The sequence below is a fragment of the Eleutherodactylus coqui genome, chromosome 2 (assembly GCF_035609145.1).
Source record: "Eleutherodactylus coqui strain aEleCoq1 chromosome 2, aEleCoq1.hap1, whole genome shotgun sequence".
NCBI classification, from domain to species: Eukaryota; Metazoa; Chordata; class Amphibia; order Anura; family Eleutherodactylidae; genus Eleutherodactylus; species Eleutherodactylus coqui.
The window spans coordinates 43,922,015-43,939,662 of NC_089838.1; the positions used below are offsets into that span (position 1 = coordinate 43,922,015).

The 17,648-nt window shown below is 44.6% G+C and overlaps 1 protein-coding gene across 2 annotated transcripts in view; it reads right to left on the reverse strand.

Moving 5' to 3' along the window:
• Positions 1-17,648, reverse strand: part of ANXA6 (annexin A6) — a 102,361-nt gene that overhangs the window by 21,926 nt on the left and 62,787 nt on the right. For both annotated transcript variants that reach the window (XM_066590710.1, XM_066590709.1), the window contains exons 9-14: positions 14,399-14,492; positions 10,394-10,489; positions 9,566-9,624; positions 8,226-8,348; positions 5,724-5,782; positions 2,601-2,685 (exon numbers count right to left, since the gene is read on the reverse strand). In XM_066590710.1, coding sequence (XP_066446807.1) covers positions 2,601-2,685; positions 5,724-5,782; positions 8,226-8,348; positions 9,566-9,624; positions 10,394-10,489; positions 14,399-14,492 — 516 coding nt within the window. The remainder of the gene's footprint in view (positions 1-2,600; positions 2,686-5,723; positions 5,783-8,225; positions 8,349-9,565; positions 9,625-10,393; positions 10,490-14,398; positions 14,493-17,648) is intronic.

Sequence of the window (17,648 nt, forward strand, 5' to 3'; positions counted from 1 at the left end):
ATGGCCCGGTCATCGGTGCTCGACTGGCTGGCCCAGGAGTTCACTGCCAAGCGCAAGGGGATTTTCTCGTACAGCAGTGTGAAGAGTATACTGAGAAATGTGTGATCGAGGAAAACATCCAGCAGAAAGGCGTCCTTTGGGTAGAAACAACTTGTCACCGATAGGGGTCAGAGGAGGATGTCAGGAATCATCCTGATTAAAAGGCACTGCACAGTCAAGCAAATGGCAGCCCAATACAATGCTGGTGCTCCAACTAATGTGTCTTAAGACACAGATCGCCATTCCTTAGCACTGATTGGCTATAACAACAGACGGCCAGTTCCAGCACCATGGAGGTTTAAGAAAAACAGAAAGGCGAGCTTCCAGTGCAGGATCTGGATCATGGAGCAGTGGAAAACCATCGCCTGATCAGATGAATCCCCTGTGATAATCACAATACTGATGGGAGGGCTGGAATTTGGCATAAGCAGCATAAATTGATGAACTCTTCCTGCCAGGGTCAACAGTTCAGGCTGGTGGAAGAAGAATCATGGTGTGGGGAAGGTTTTCTTGGCACACCATTGATATCCGTGGATGGACATTTGAACAGTTAGGGCTTATTCACACGGGTGAGAATCCCATGCGAGTTTTGTGTATTGTGGAACTCCCAAAACTCGCATGAATATGAGCTCCATTCTTTTGAATTAACTTATTCACAGGAGCGATTCTTTTTTTTCCCTCACAGTAATGCTAGGGGAAAAAAAATTGCAGCATGCTCTTTTTTTTGGTGTTCCCTCGGAACGCCTCGCCCATTGTTTTTCATGGGACCCGAAAAAGAGGTCGCATGGCGCTCATATGGGTACGATGCTCTGTTATGTGGTGAAATCCATGGCAAACGCATGCAATCCTCTGACGCACGCAAAACACGCGGCTGGGGATCCCGATTTCACAGAAGCAACGCTAGGCTTTTTGAATAAAAACCTGTTTGCATTGGCATGAAAAAAACATGTTGGCAACTTTGAGGCAACTACAAGGAGCTTCCTGTCCGCAGGGGCCAATGTTTTTGCAGAACAATTTAATCACCTAGTGGAATCCACACAACTACAAACTGCTGCGGCCCTGAAGGTCAAAGGAGTCCAACACGTAACTGGATGGGGGTCTCTAATAAAGTGGCCATCACTAATTCATACATTTCTATAGAAATGCTAGTGAATAGACTACAGATATGTCTTGAGTAGACGCCTATCATGGAAGAGCCTTATAACCTCTATACCAACAAGCTGTACAATATGCTCAGTGAATAAAGGAGATTAGAAAGCAGTGATGCATTATACTATCTGCAAAGGAAGGAAAGGAAGGAAGTTAATTGCAAGTAGTAGAAAGTGATCAGTGCGGCTCTGTGGGAAGCAAGGTGTTAGCAGGGAGATCAGGATGCAAAAAGGAGTAGCGGGTTAGTTAGATAATCTAGTTGGAGCAGATCTGTCACAGACAGGTTCACTATACACTGGGAGTATCTACAATGCCACCTACAGGCGCAGTGGTGTAGTTGCATCTCCTGCATACAGCGGCCCCCTTGGCTGCTACAATCTGACCGGGGGATTACTGAATTTCATCATGCCCAATCCGTGTGACACTCGTACTTGAGGAGTCGGCTGCAGTTTATTCCCCTCTCCGTACTTTTATACTTATGCAGACTGACAGCCAACCATCTTATAGACCATGATGGGTCATAAATGTACAACTGCCGGGATCTACTTGGAGAGTTCTGATTTTGATAGCAGATTTGTTTTGTAACAGATCCTTGCTAGGCCAGTTTCACACGGGCGATCGAAATTTTGCCACGAGAAAATCTTTGTTCCTGCGATTTTTGAGCGTCAGCGATGCTTTTTTTAAAGAATAATCTCGCATTGCATCGCGTTTTTAACGTGAAAGTCAATGCGACGCGATAAAAAGGAGGCTTCATAGGGAAGCATGGGAGACAAAAAAAAAAAGCACATCGCAGAAAGATAGATCATGCCGCGATTTGTGTTCTTTCAACATCGCATCAGTGAAAACATGGCAGATGGAAAGGAAACCACAGAAAATCATCAGTTTCATAATCGATTTTCGCACGATTTTCTCCTGATGGGAGAGTCAGTAAAAAAGCAGATTATGAAGCCAATGATTTTCTATGGTTTCCTTCCCTTCTGCGATGTTTTCACCGATGGGATGTTGAGAGAACAAAAAAAATCACGGCATGCCCTATCTTTCAGTAATGTGTGATTTTTTTAATCTCCCATGTTTCCCTATGGAGCCTCCTTTTTATTGCAACTTGCGTTGCAATGCAATTTTAACATTAGAGTCCTACTGACTTTCGCACCAAGAAAAAAATGCGATTTTACCGCGGACGGCAGTGATGCAATATTATAATTTTAAAAAAAAATATCGCTCATAAATCTCAGTAACAAAGATGCGATTTTGCAGCGATTTTCTTGTGGCAAAATCGCGGTCACCCAAATGAAACTAGCCTTAGGTTTTAGCCAAGGTGAGAGAAGCAAGCAGCCAAACATGATGCCTGCAAGATCGGTTATATTGACTATCAAGGTGCAGCAACAGGGGGACACGTCAGATTCTCTTCCAACCTCGATGCGTGCAGCGGTGGTCGCGCTAAGTTCCCATTTCTGGAAGGCCACCTGAGCGGCTTCTGGGAAATACTCCCCAGCGGCACTAAAAGAGGAAGGTAACAGCTTATATGCAGGGTTAGAATTCATATGAAACTTACAATACATTTAAGGGTAAGCAGTATTGATGACCAATAGCAGATCAGTGGGGGTCCACTGAACATTACCCTCGCTGATCAGCTGACAAGTAGCTGCTACACAGTGGACTGTCCGTTCACAGTGGCCAGGTTTGGTATTGCAGCTCTTTCCCATAAAAGTGAATGGAAGAGAGGTCTAAGAGGTACCCTTACTTTAACCCTTTAACGCTATATGATGTAAGTTTACGTCCTGGGCGGCTGGTACTAGCCACAACAGAACGCAAAAGTATGTCCTGTGCATGCCATAGGCTCAGAAACTGCAGGGATAACATGTACAACCCCTTCAGTTTGGTATAAGATATAATAGGCAAGATGGGTAGATGGTCTTTGATGAACTTATCCAGAGGGAATAGAATTCCTGTCCCTGTACCCCATTTGGGGCCTCCTGTATTGACCATAGTGGAGAGCTGCCTGTTACATGGTCAGCCATTTATTTGTATGTCTGGCATATAGCACTACTGCAGGGGTAATGCAGGACCAATCACAACTGCTGCTCTAACCATTCCAGCTAGTAAGTTAACGTCAATCCTTGGGGGTCCGGTGCTGTTAATTATACATAGGTCCCGTATTCTTTCCATAATTTCTTAAAGGCGCTGTACTAACATCTTAAGTTATCTTCTAAGGGGATAGCTGTATGATCAATGCAGGTTAAACTGCTGGGACAATATCCAGCACTGCCATTGAAATCAATGGAGCGGCAGCATGCATGTGCAACCTCCGCTCCATTCACATGGGGACCATTAGGACCTCTCTTCACTGAATTGGTGGGCATCCCAGCGGTCGTACCTCCACCAATCATAAGGTTCGGGGATAAGTGTAGGTCTTGGTACAACCCCTTTAATATCTGCTTAGATATATTGATAAAGTTCTCTTTGTCACCGACTGTCTAATTGAGCCCGTACACCACTCCGAGGAGAGCCGATATGGTAGAGTGTTCAGGTGATCGCTTCTGTCCTTTCATTTTAGTGACCGGTGGCGGTCTTGGCACACAGACCCTCCCTGATCGAAGCTTCTCACGTGTGACTAGGACACATCAGAAGTCTTAGAAATTTTTAGTTGCTCTTTAAAATGACCCTCTGGTCCAGGATGGCCGCATTACTTCTCTGACTGCCTATGCATTAGCACGCGCCAGTAGTCTAAGACCAGATTCACACTGGCGTATCTGCGCAAGCAATACGCAAAAATAGAATCCATTGATTTCAATGGGTTTGCTCAGATTTCCATATTTTGTGAGCGTATTTCAGTCGCACAAAAAAATTAAACAGTCTATTTTTCGGCGTATTTGCGTACCAAAGATCCCCATAGAAGCCAATGAGGGTGCGCAAATGGACGTGCAAAGCGCAGGGAGATGCCTTAAACGTTGCGTAATTGTGCAGGAAAAAGAACACATCTGGAACTCATTAGCCATTTCAATTGGTGCATCTTTGTTTGCCGCGTGCAAATCAACATGTCTGGTGGGTGTAAAAGTAAAAAACACCGACACATGTGCAAAAAAAGCGTAGTTCATCCCACAAAAGTACTACGTTCAGGCACGCGCAAATGTGCTTACGCTTGTGTGAAGCCAGCCTAAGACACTAGATGCTGCTCTAAGGGGCCAGCACTGCTCATGTGGGCAGCACAAAGCATGCGTAGACTCTATCATACTAATGATGTACACCAATGCACAGTGTACATCAAGTAGTCCGGGCAAGGACAAACAAAGATGGCTGCCCCGGTTCTCTCGGAGGGTCACTGTAACGCATTTAAGGACACGGCCTATTTTAGGCTTAAGGATGCTACGATTTTCTGGATTTTCATCTCCACTTTTCAAAAAGCCAGAACTTTTTTAGTTTTCCGTTGACATGGCTGTATGACAGTTTTGTTTTTTGCGTGGCGAGTTTATAGTTTTTATTGGTACTGTATTTATTTTCTGGATAAATATCACGTATTGTATAATTTTTTGTAAATTTTGGAGGGCAGGGAGAAAAATGCCTCGATTCTGCCATTTATCTGTTTTTTGCAGCGTGAATCATGCAGCATAAATGACAGGATACATTTTTTCTGCAGGTTGGTATGATTACTTCAATAATAAAACAACATTTTTTGTTTCTTAGGTTTTTCTACTTTTGACAATAAACACCCTGCATTCAAAGGCCGCTTTCACACGACCAAGAAAATCGTACAAAAAGAGTATGTTGCGAGACGCACAAATATGAACCCTATTCTTTTAAAAGAGGTCATACACAGGCGTGTACTAACTTTGGGCGTTCCCTTGGAACACATCACCTATTGTTTTCAGGGGCTGCAAAAGCATCGCACAGCGGGGAAATCGCATGTTGGCGAGCGCAATATCAGGTTTCACGGCCCGATATCACCTCGCCAGTATGGAATTTGCCAGTGTCCCATAACTTTTTTATTTTTCCAACAGAGATTTGTGAAAGCCTCCTTTTTTGCGTGGCGAGCTGTAGTTTTTATTGCTATATATGGATTTTCATCCCTTTTATTGCGTTTTTTTGGGAAGCAAAATGAACAAAATAAGCATTTTGGCTTCATTTTTAAAAATGTTTTTTTGCCATTTATTGTACAGGTGGTTACGGAGGCAGCGATAGGTATAGCGAATATCCTGCTGATAGGTGGGGGTTTCACTGCTGAGAATGGGGGTTCCGTGTTCCTCTCTGCCTGTCATTGGGAAGGGGGGGGGGGGGCATTCTTTCCCTGCAAGGACGTCAAAATGAAGGCAGCACATGCGCAGGCGCCACTGCATTCCTTTCAGTGGGTCGGATAGAAATACTGCCACTCAGCTATTTCTGCAGTCCCACTGAAAGTGAATGGAGTGTTAACGCACGGGGTGTCAGCGGTGAGACCCCCACTGATCAGCAAGTTATTCCCTATTCTGTGGATAATTCTGGTACAACCCCTTTAAATAAAAGGTATTGATGGGAGTACAGGGAGTGCAGGTCATACATACTCATCATCTCCTCCGCAGAGGTTCAGCAGCGCCTTCTTATATTCTCCAGACGTGTCATTCTAGAACAAATGGAATACATGAAAACCATCAGTCTTGAACTACAGTAGAAATGCAATGTTTTAAGCAATTTAACCCTTCATAGCTATAGGCCCACTGATGCGGCTCTAGCCAGTGGGGGTGTTAAGAGTTATAAAATAATATGGGCACAAGTCTTTAGACATACTGTATGTCTTGTCGCCCCAACCCACAAGGAATATTACACACATGTATATATATTTACATAATCCAAGATTATGCAGCACTATGAGGAAAAACTATTCTTTATTCCCCTAGTTTGGCATAGTAATATAGTATAGAAGGCCAAAAAAAGACATATGTCCATCTAGTTCAGCATATAATCCCCCTAATGTTGATCCAGAGGAAGGCAAGAAAAACCCAATGAGGTAGAAGCCAAACATTCCAGCTAATTTACTTGGGCTTTTTTAAGTGACTGAAACATCACGCTGGGTGAATAAAAATATACTTTGTCAAAAAAAAAAAAAAAAATCAAGCACCTAGAAGAAATTGTCATTTGGTTGCAAATCTTGGTATGCGGTTCCAAATCATTAGAGTTGTGGTGTGATTAGATGAACAGTCTTGTCACCAGAGGCCCCCCCTTGGCCTATAAGAGGCTCTCGGAGGCTCCTTGTATGTAGTGACCTCTTCTTCCGCTTATGTAGAGCTTGTTGACCACTAGACGCCTCTACGACGCAGAGAAGAGATTTCACCCCATTACCAAAGTCTGAGAGGGGCGCATTATTGGGATGGGAGAGGCTGGATGGTCGTATCGACGATTTGTCCACCACCAGGCTGTTCTGACGGATTGTTAGGAGGTGTTTGGGCTAGTGGATGTGTGGGGGCACAGAAGGTGACCGGGCTCAAGACGCCCCCTACAGACCACCAGTAGAGAGGAGCGTCAGAGCAGACTGTTAGGAGGTGTTGGAACCAGTGGATGCATGAGGGCATGTACACAATGTAACTGGCCTTGGAAGACCACCAGTAGAGAGGATCATCTGATCACCCGACAAGCGTGAGCAGCTCCATCTGTTCCGTTGTCCGCCATCCAGAGACAGGAGGCGCCATTACTACAGACCCTTGTGTCTGTCAGAGTCATTTCCACGCGCTCGGCTAAAGGATATTTGGTCTCACGGCGCCTATTACATGTACAGCCTTTGACACCCGGCGACTGTTGTCGCAGTTTACAGTGGTGTTGTGAACGATGAAACTGGACTGCTATGGAGCGGAAGCGGGTTGTCTACAGCAACAAATACAGGTTTAGTTTGTGCACTGACAATGGTCAAGTTTGTGTCTGGAGACCTGAGGGTGAGCGCCTCGATCACGCTCATTGATAAGTTCAGGACATCCCGCAGGCACATGTGTTCCTCTCATGGTGGCTTTCAAGAGGCAGCAGGATAATGCTCAGCCGCACACACAAGGAGGTCACAGGAATGGCCTAACAACATTGCCACACTCCCTTGGCCTGTCAGGGTGCCAAACTTATCGTCAATAGAACATACGCACAAAATTATGTAAAGAAATTACCACAAGAGAGGACACAAGGCAGTTGTAAGAGGATCTGGGTAAGTTGGGGGCAGAAAGGTGGCAAATGAGGTTTAATGTTGATAAAATGTAAGGTTCTGCACATGGGCAGAGGAAATACGTGTCACCATTACACAATAAATGGGAAACCACTGACATGGAAAAGGGCTTGGGGATTTTAGTTAGCTGTAAGCTTAACTGGAGCAACCAGTGTCAGTCAGCTGCTGTTAAGGTAAATAGGATCATGGGGTGCATTAAAAGAGATCTCTGGGCACATGATGAGAACATTGTTCTTCCTCTTTACAAGTCACTGGTGAGACCACACATGGAATATTGTGGACAGTTTTGGGCACCAGTACTCAGGAAGGACATATCAGAGCTTGAGTGGGTGCAAAGGTGAGTAACTAAAGTAATCAATGGGATGGGTGGACTACAATACCCAGTGATATGGAAAAGGACCTGGGGGTACTAGTTAACTGTAGACTTAACTGGATCAATCAATGCCACACAGCTGCTGCAAAAGCATATAAAGATCCAGGGATTATTCTGACTGCTATTATGGAGTCAGGAAGGAATTTTTTCCGCCAAAATGGGCTAAATTGGCTTCTGCTTCATTGAGGTTTTTTCCTTCCTCTGGATCAACAAGGGAGGGTGGAAACAGGCTGAACTGGATGGACATCTTCTTTCAGCCTAACATACTACGTTATTAGGTTATTAAAATTAGGGTTATTTAGTTTATAAAATAGACAGCTGAGGGGCGACCTAATAACTATGTATAGATATATCAGGGGACAATACAGAGATCTCTCCCATCATCTATTATAGCCAGGACTGTAACAAGGGTGCGCCCTCTACATCTAACACAAGTGCTAGCAGATACCGCTAATGCTTATGTAATAGCGCCCTTATACTGGGGTCAATTACCTTAATCATTGAGTACAAAGACTTCTCATATTGAGATCTAAAGGACTCCCGAATGTCCATCATGTCAATCTCACTGCGGGAGACCATTATCCGAATCAGGGTGTTGTCAGCTGTGCCCATACCCTGCAGGAGGAAAAATCATATGAATGAGTGGACCAATTAAAACAAAGCTTAAAAGGGTTATCTCAAGAGTTAAAGGGTTTTTTGCTGAACTAATACTGTATACTGATGACCTACCCTCAGGATAGGTCATTTATATCCCGCTTGGGATCTCCACTGACCGCAGTGCTCGAGTAAGTGCTGCAGCTTCTTCACTGCATACCCGGCACAGTGCCATACATTTCATAGTGGCTGCGCCTGATATAGCAGCTCAATCCCATTCACCTGAATGGGACCAAGCTGCTCTTAATTCCATTTACCAATGACTGGGACTCCTGAAAAAGAAGCCATGGCTCACTTGATGCCTTCTCAATCAGCTGATCAGTGGAGGTCCTGCATGGCAGACCCCCACTGATCCAATATTGATGACCTATCCTGCGGATAGATCAACAATATGCTCGTCCAGGAAAACTAATTTAAGCGTATTCCCTAGCCACAGTATAAGGGATAAGTGTCTGACTGATGGGCATACAGCTGCTTGGACCCCCACTCATCATGAAAATGGGGTACCTAGATCTCCTCGTATGAATGGAGCGACGCTTAAGCAAGCATACAGATTTACATTTGTAAGTACTGCACTCAGTTTTCTTTGGCAATCCTAGATTGAGAAATGGAGCAGCACGGCACATGCTCAACCTCCGCTCCATTCATACGAGGGGACACAGGACTCAGTTTTCGTGATTTGTGTGGGTCCTTATTCGATAGGGGAATACGTTTTAATCTTGGTATATCCCCTTAAAAATATAATACGCTACACTGTTCTGAGCAGTGAGGCGTTAGGTCCCGCCCCATCCTTGGCTCCTTCCCTTTCAGGTCTGCTATTACATTCTCCCATTCTAGGCTAGGTTTTCACAGGCTGCAGGTACAGCCGTGATTTTGTGGCATTCCTGTACAGCTCTTTTAAAACATCTTTAGTTTGTGAGGAGGAGGCTCCAACTTGTCTAAAGAGAACCCTTTGCGTCAATTTTTTTTTAGAAAATTAACAAGTGGGGCATGTGCCCTGAGTACGAGGGTGCTGCCAACAAGCCACTCTTAAATACAGGACTGGGTACAGTAATTTGAATCTTTGCCCCAGATGAGGGACAGTCTATCTGTTACTCTGTAAATTAGTAGATGCAATGAAATGCATAGGGTACAGGCATGCGGACACTTATAACATAAGGTACATTTCTTGTACTTACCTTCATTGCTTTGTAGAGTCTATTCGCAAAGTAATTTCTGGTGCTCCGAATGCATTTTACTGGAAGGATAATAGAAAAATATTGACAATGATACTAATCATAGAGGAAACATTCATAATGTAAAATAGCTCTCCTCCAGAAAGAAGAAAGCTGCCTTCTGTAATTCAATGAAACAAGACTAGTGATTGCTAACTATTGGTGGCACTAGCGAGATGGCTGTCCTCAAGAAGGAAGAAAACTATTTTGCATACTTCTCTTCAGAGATCATTGCTCTGAAGATTTCCAAGCAGCTAAAATCAGTACCTGAATATAGGAAAATGGCTGTATAGCTCCATGTCAGCATGGGTTTATGAGGGGTCGCTCCTGTCAAACTAATATGATCAGCTTCTACGAGGAGGTAGGTTCTAGACTGGACCGGGGAGAGTCATTGGTTCTTGTATATTTTCTCAAGCGTTTGATACTGTGCCAAATGAAAGTCTGGTATATAAAGTGAGCATGCTTGGTCTGGGTGAGAATGTATGTAAATGGGTACGTAACTGGCTCAGTGATAGAAAGCAGAGGGGGGTTATAAATGGTACATACTCTGATTGGGTCACCATTACAAGTGGGGTACTACAGGGGGGCAGTACTGGGCCCAATTCTTTTTAAACATATTAATGACCTCTCTATACAGGACACATCCATGGCAGATAAAATTCGACTGCACAGAAAGTCATAATTGTTGTCAAGGGAAAGAGACCTTTTTTCATTCTGAACTAGTTCTACGTGCCTCCTTGTAAGACGTCTTACATCTAATAGTCATAGATTTCATTCAGTTTAAAAACTTACCTACAGCCAGCATCAACTTCTCAAAGTCTCCGGAAAGTTCTCCCTTTATGCTTTCTTCAATTTTCTTCCCAGCAATTTTCTCATACTCATCAAAAACTACAAAATGAAAAAAAAAAGTTATCTTAAGTTACTTGGCTTGATCTATACCAGGGTTAACAAAACAGTTGGAGGATTAACAGCATTAAACTTCTGGAAGCCAATATCGTTAGCACAAGCAATAGCGTTGTTTGTCAGCTCCACCTAAAAACAACGGTGCAGCTCCCAGCAATTGGGAAGCAATCGATGACTGTTTCCAATCCTACAACTGACCAAACAGGATAACTGTGATCACTATGATAAGCAATAATGCATTGCAGTAGTGCATTATCATAGCATTACAGGTCCAAGTCCCCTACAGGCACATAAAACATTTAAAAAAAAAAAACCAAAACAGAAAAATAAAAAAGATATGGCTTTGTTTTTGCATTAATTAAAACCAGATAGTGGAACATTTACCAAATTTTATTTTATTTTGTGATTGCAGAATTTTTTATTCTGTTCTCAGTACATGACTTTGGGGAGGCAGCCATCTTTCCTGAGCTACATTTAATATCATTTAGAAGATATGCTTTACAGCAGCCTCATGGGCAAGTTAATACAATGGACAGGAGGAGACCCATTGTCTTTGCACAGAAGACTGTTCTAGGCATGCTCTGTGACCTCTGCAGAGGTCATTTTGTAGGTGGTGGGGGAGAGAACATAGTCAAAGCTTATACCTTGTCAGGGTTCAAACCTGGGAACTCCTGTGCTTCACGCAGTGTCTCTCCCTGTTGGGCTATTCGGCCTACTGGACAGCTACCCTGCCTAAACCTTGTCCAGTTCTTGCAACCCAGCTCCGGATTAGTTCCACTCCGCACTAATTAGCCACACTATTTGAACCTGGCCCTGTCCCTCCCTCAGTGGATGGTTATTGAGCTCCCAGCCTGTAATCAATCGCCTCTTTCCTGCTTCTTTGTCTACAAACAATTGCTCTGTGTACCAACCGCTGGCTTCCCCAGACGCCGCTACCTGCCTACTCCTCTGGTACTGCAACCAATATTATCCATGTACTGACCCCTTGCTTCTCCAGAAATCCGCTACCTGCCTGCTCCTCTGGTACTGAACCGATACTACCAAAAAACTGACCAATAACTTCACCCTGACTCCGCTACCTGCCTGCCCCTCTTGTACTGCAACTAATACTACCCATATACTGACCAATGGCTTCACCCTGACTCCACTACGTGCCTGTTCCTCTTATTACCTGTGTACCGATATTACCTGTGTACCGACCACTGGCTTACTCTGACTACGCTATCAGCCCGTACTGGTTGGAACAAGAGGCTCCGAACCAGCACCTGATTGTTACATACCTATTATGAGTGGTGAATCCTGTGTTACGTCCCGTTTAAACAGTCTATCACATCCACTAATGTGAAAGACCAAACGATACTGAGCGGTTCTTGTTGAATGAGCTTGATGACTATTAGGCAGAAAAGCGCCATAGGATCTGAGCGTTTAATGGTAAGTATACTAGATATACCCTCAGTAATAAGGGTTAGGTATCTCACCTTGTGCTTGAGTTTATTTCAAGGTCAGATGAGATCATCATTAGAATATTCCTTATTATCTGCTCCTGTAACAGCTAGCCTGACAACAGTATCAGATTGGCCAGCACAGAAATGGAGGGAAAATGAGGAGCAGAATTACTGGCCTAGTAAAACGGGCTGATTGGCTGGCTGCAAAACGGAGGGAAGGAGATGTTCGATAAGAACCCTGCTGATCAGTGATACAGCAGAAGTTAAAAAAATCCAAGTTACAGCTCCTGTTCCTATCAGAGCTCCTGTCACAGCTTTAGATCCCCTATGAAGATGGAAGACCTTCTGCGGTGGCTGATCATCAGAGCGGATGAAGCGGGCGGTGAGGAGTGGCTTCTCAGATGTATGAATTCCACTTCAACTCCAGGACCTGTCAGAGACACGTGCCAGGAGGCATGCTGAACCAGCAGATGACATTGATTGAGCACACGTATCAGAGGAGGATTTGTCCGGTAGAAGACCATCAGTGAAGCGAATGCGGAAGGAGAGAGCTACGTTTTCACCTTTATCCGATCTGAGTCAACTGAGATCTGGCAGCAGGAACAGTGCCCAATAGTTGACAGCACCTGTACCAAGTCCTGTGCTGCTGCAGGTGTAGGGTACAGCTGAAGCTCTATAAGATGATGACAGCAGCTGTACCAAGTCCTGTGCTGCTGCAGAGTACAGGTGAAGCTCTTCAAGGTGGCGAGACCTCCGGTAACCAGGGGTTACCTGTTCATTTAAGAATTTCTCTGGTGTACCAGTTGAGGAAGATTTGTCAATTTTAAATGAGTCAGTGTTAACCCCTGCTAGGCTTCTTCAAGAAAAGGATAGTTCAGGGGTTGGTGATGGTAAAAGGTCTGCGGTAATTCCGAGCGCTGCTTGGGAGTCTATGGTGGAGCAGCCTGTGGTTGAGAAGGTTCCTAGTGTTAAACAAATTTGTTTTGAAGAAGCAGTTACTTGTGAAATGTCACCATTGGGCTTTCATCTTGCCATTAACATTAAAGAAAGGATTTGACGGGGGTGAAGTTATAGATATTTTATCACTGTTACCTTTATTTAAAGAATCTAATAAAATAAATAATAATGATGATGACCGTAGGAAACCAAGATCTTTTAATAATTAGTTATACGGGCAGATGCCCGTGAGGAGTGTGATCTAGTTGATTTTCGTTACTTCTGTAAGTAAATCTGTAGATCCCCACTAGAATGTGCTCCATTCTTGATAATGCCGTCCATTGTGCTACTTGTGCAATGTATGTGGTCCTTAATCAGCTGATCGAGGCTGCATACTGTAGTGCAAGATGTATGCACGGCTTTCAGAAATCATTCCCAGATCTCTCTGGTCACTTCATGAATTTAGGTTTATTAATAAAATACGTAAAAGAGTGGACAGAGTTTAGCAAAAATCCCTCCCTCCTTGTGAAGGATTTTGTTTTAGACACACTGAGCTTCATAGAAAGTTTGTCCAGATTTGATTAAGTGCACCTTTCGGAGATTGGACTTAATATTTTTAATATGCATTTATAATCCATGATTGAGAAGCCCCTGGGTATGGGGCCATGTCTCTGGGTGACATGGCTTGTGGTGGGGCCATGTCCTTGGCTGACATAGATTGTGGTGGGGCCATGTCCTTCGGTCACATGGCTTTTGGGGATGAGGATTTGAGTTGGTAGGACTAAGTCCTTATTTAAGTTGTTACAAAGTTGATAGTGGTATGGGGGCTGGAGTTTGTAGGCCCTCATAAGTTATATGGTTACTTGTGCCGTGGTGACCATTGATGATATTTGGTTATGGGAGGAAAACTCCCCAACTGAACCCTTAAATAAAAAACCCAGGCCTTCCATCCCCCAAAATTGTGTCTTGTGTTTTTATTCATTGAAGTTGGTTTAATTAAATGTTAACAACGTATAAGATTCTATGCCGGTCTAAACAGTGACGTCACCTGTTTATTGCTCGTCTATAAGAAGCCTAATCGACATAGAAGTGTCAGCTCTTACTGTAATCCTGGCTGTGATGATAGTGAGAGGACTGCTGAAAAGCTTTCTCTATGGAGCAGGAAGTGTCAGACTATTATTAGGCTCAATGGTAAGTATGAAAAATGCAGGATTTTAAGATTTTTGTAGATTGTGACTAAAAATAAGAAAAAAAAACGCATATTAGCTGCTGTGTTTCCTGTAGGTTTTTTTGCATATCATGTTTTCTGTAGGTTGTGACACAGTGATATCACTTAGGCCTTCTTGTGTTTGAAAAACAGATGATACACGGATGTAGAAAAATTTTCGTGGACCAAAATTAAATAGGTGCATGTGAATGAGCCCTACATCTAGCAATCGCAGCTCCACTACTTTTAACAATTGCAGCTCTACTACATATGATCAGTCCAAGGCTACAGAAAGTATTCACTTACCAAGTTGGAGATGGGTCCTGCTGCGGCTTCCCAAAATGAAGATGAACTGCGCCTCGTCTGTGCCCCATTTTACTTCTCCAGCTTCAAAGAGCTCCTGAACATGTAGATAAGTCACATAGTTATAATGTAGGCAAAGTTATAATTCCCCCAAATAACTATCTAGTCGGTAGAGACAGCAAGAGCAGATGGCATAAAAGGGAAGCGCTGCAGCTGGAGGGAACAGAATCTTTGATACAGGACTTGCTTAACCCTTTAGTGATTGCAATGCACCTTTCCAGGTCGTCATCCCGACGACCCCATTAACATATGGAGGTTGCCCTCTGACCTCAGTAGGGACAGGAAGAGAGTTTAAAAGCACCTCCCTTTCCACCATGCTTTAGTGTCTTCCTGTCCTTACGGTGGCCAGATGAAGCATAGCTCCAGCGAATCTGTGGAGAAAGAAACCTACCACACGCTGTGCGATCCCCCTGGAGGGGTAGAGGTCGGGGCCGCACACTCACGAGTCCCTGCATCCCCGACCTGCGCCACTGGCGGAGCCGTAAGTCGCCTCAGCAGCGCTGGTCTCCCTCGCGTGGTCCGCATGTTCGGGCCGCCGCTGCCGCGATGGGATAGTCCCTTCCTGGCAGGGAACAGCAGCGGCGGCCTCCCTGGGCTCCTGGATCCTCGGCGCGCATAGCGGTGACGTCATCCGGCATGGTGACGTCACGCGCTCAACGTAGGGGGCGTGGCTACCGGCAGAGAACCCGGAAATGGCACCAAATTTGAAATTTCTCCTATATAAAGCAGGCTCTACTCCATGGACATATCCTGCTGACTGCCTAGAAGTGCCAAAAGCATGTCTACTCACGACAGCTCAGCACGAGAAGGAGAAACAGATACCCTACAAACCGTGAGTAGGCTATATGCCAAAAATGGAATGCGCAAACTGCCACTTGTACTGGATTGGATGCATATATGTTCCCCTTTTTCTCTCCCTTCTCCCCCATTGTTTTGTATGGGTTAGATGGATAGGGAAGGTCCAAAGATTAAGGCGGACCCCAGAAAAATGTCCTCTGCAGCAAAAAGCTTGAGAAAAGCCCTATGCGAGCATGAAAGATATTAGCGGGGGAAAAAGCGGCATTTAAAAACTGACATCCGCTGTATGATCAGGTCCATGGCGTCCTTTCCCCAGGCTCAGCCAGGTCCGTCACGGGTCCCTAAAAGACCAAGACAAACCGAATAGGCGAGTTCAATTCCCTGGAACTCCTGTCAGAAGGAGAACTAGAGGACCCGCCAGTACTTATAGAGGATGAGGAAAAATACTATTTCTCCTCAAACGACATTGCGCACCTCATCAAGACAGTGAGGGAGACAATGCAGACAAAAGAGGATCACCCGCCCATGACAATTCAGACCCTGCAACAGGTGATTGCAGATGAAGGCTGGATACAAAGCGCAAAGGTAGCCAAGAGAGCCTCATGTGGCACAGAAAGTTAAGGCAGCAGAAATGCAGTCCTAAGCTCTCTCTCACAACCTGAAGGTTGTAGGTTCAATCCCCACTTGGCTCAGGTAGCCGGCTCAAGGGTTGACTCTCAGCCTTCCATCCTTCCAAGGTCGGAAAAACGAGTACCCAGCTTGCTTAGAAGCCCTTTGAAGACACCTCACACGAGGCCAGCATAGCATTAACTTCCGTGGCCAGATCCAGGGTCCTATGGCTAAACAGGCTGGAAGCCCCTATTAAGGATCGGGCCCCTAGAGAGGCTTCCCCTCGCAAAAAATGGCTACCGCTTTTCTGGCCGACGCATCAGCGGAGACCGTCAGATATGACGCAAAAACCGGGGTCCTTAGCAATACTGCAAGAAGGGCATTGGGGCTGCAGACATAACATCAAAAAATAAAACTCTGCGCCATCCCATTCCAAGGGGACAGGGGGTAGATTAGCACACTATCTAAATCAGTGGCAGGGGATAACATCTAATCCCTGGGTACTCCAGATAATCGAAGCGGAGTACCGAATTGAATTCCACTCTCTACCCCCTAGGAGATTCCTCATAACCTCCCCTGGGTCCCTACAAGAACAAGGACCAAACGGTTCTATTAGGACTATCTTTAATCTCAAGGCCCTAAATAAGATTATTCCATACAAAAAATTTAAGATGGAAACACTGCGGGTTATCGTCTCACTAATAGACCCTGATAGTGTAATGCGCTCTATAGATCTCAAAGACGCATACTACATTCGACAAGGTATTGGGGATTTGGTGCGGGACAACAAACACAAACTTCACGCAAGAAATATTCCAAAATTTATTAAGACAAACCACACCCAGGCTCGGCAGGTAAAACGAGTAACAATGCTACGAACATTACAGATATATGTATTAAGATATGCTGGGTAAATATAGAGAAAATGTAACGTATTTGAGTACCGAACACTGATACCAAACAGCTTTCTGATGTATGCAAAGTTAAATTATTTGTTAGTGTATGTAATGCACACCGTTTAAAAAGTTGTTTATTCATGCAATGTACAAAATATATACTGCTCAATAAAACGAGTTTAAAAAAAGACGCATACTACCACGTCCCAATAGCTGCAGTCCATCATAATACTTGAGATTCGCCCTGCGGGAGGGTGACAAAATCCAGCACTATCAGGTTACGGCCCTACCGTCCGGAATCTCGACCGCTCCTTGGGGTTTTTTACAAAATAATAATAGAAATGGTAGCCTATTTCAGACGGAACCAAATCCTTATTTTTCCATATTGGGATGATTTCTTGCTGGTGTCAAGAACGGAAAAGGCCATATGCATGGACCTATCCACGGTCCTGTCTACCCTAAACAATTTAGGGGGGGTAATCAATGAACAGAAGTCCGACCTGAATCCAGGTACACAAAAGGTATACCTGGGCGTATTATTAGATTTCCACATCCACGAATCTCGGCTTCCTTAAATTAGGAAGGAAGACCTTATTCAAGCAGTAACCTCCCTCTGTCAGGCTACTACCAGAGAAACTATGAAGGTGCTCGGTATTCTAACAGCATGCAGATAATACCAGGGGCACAAGCCCATACTTGGCAACTACAAAGGTTCATCCTTGGCAGGTGGGACAAACGGCAGACCTCCCCGGATAAGGCGAGCCTGTCCGTCCAAGTTAGAGAGTCCCTACGCTGGTGGACCTCACAGAGGAACCTAAACAAAGGTACCTCCTGGTCGTGATAACCCGCTGTACCCATCACAACAGATGCCAGTAAAACAGGATGGGGAG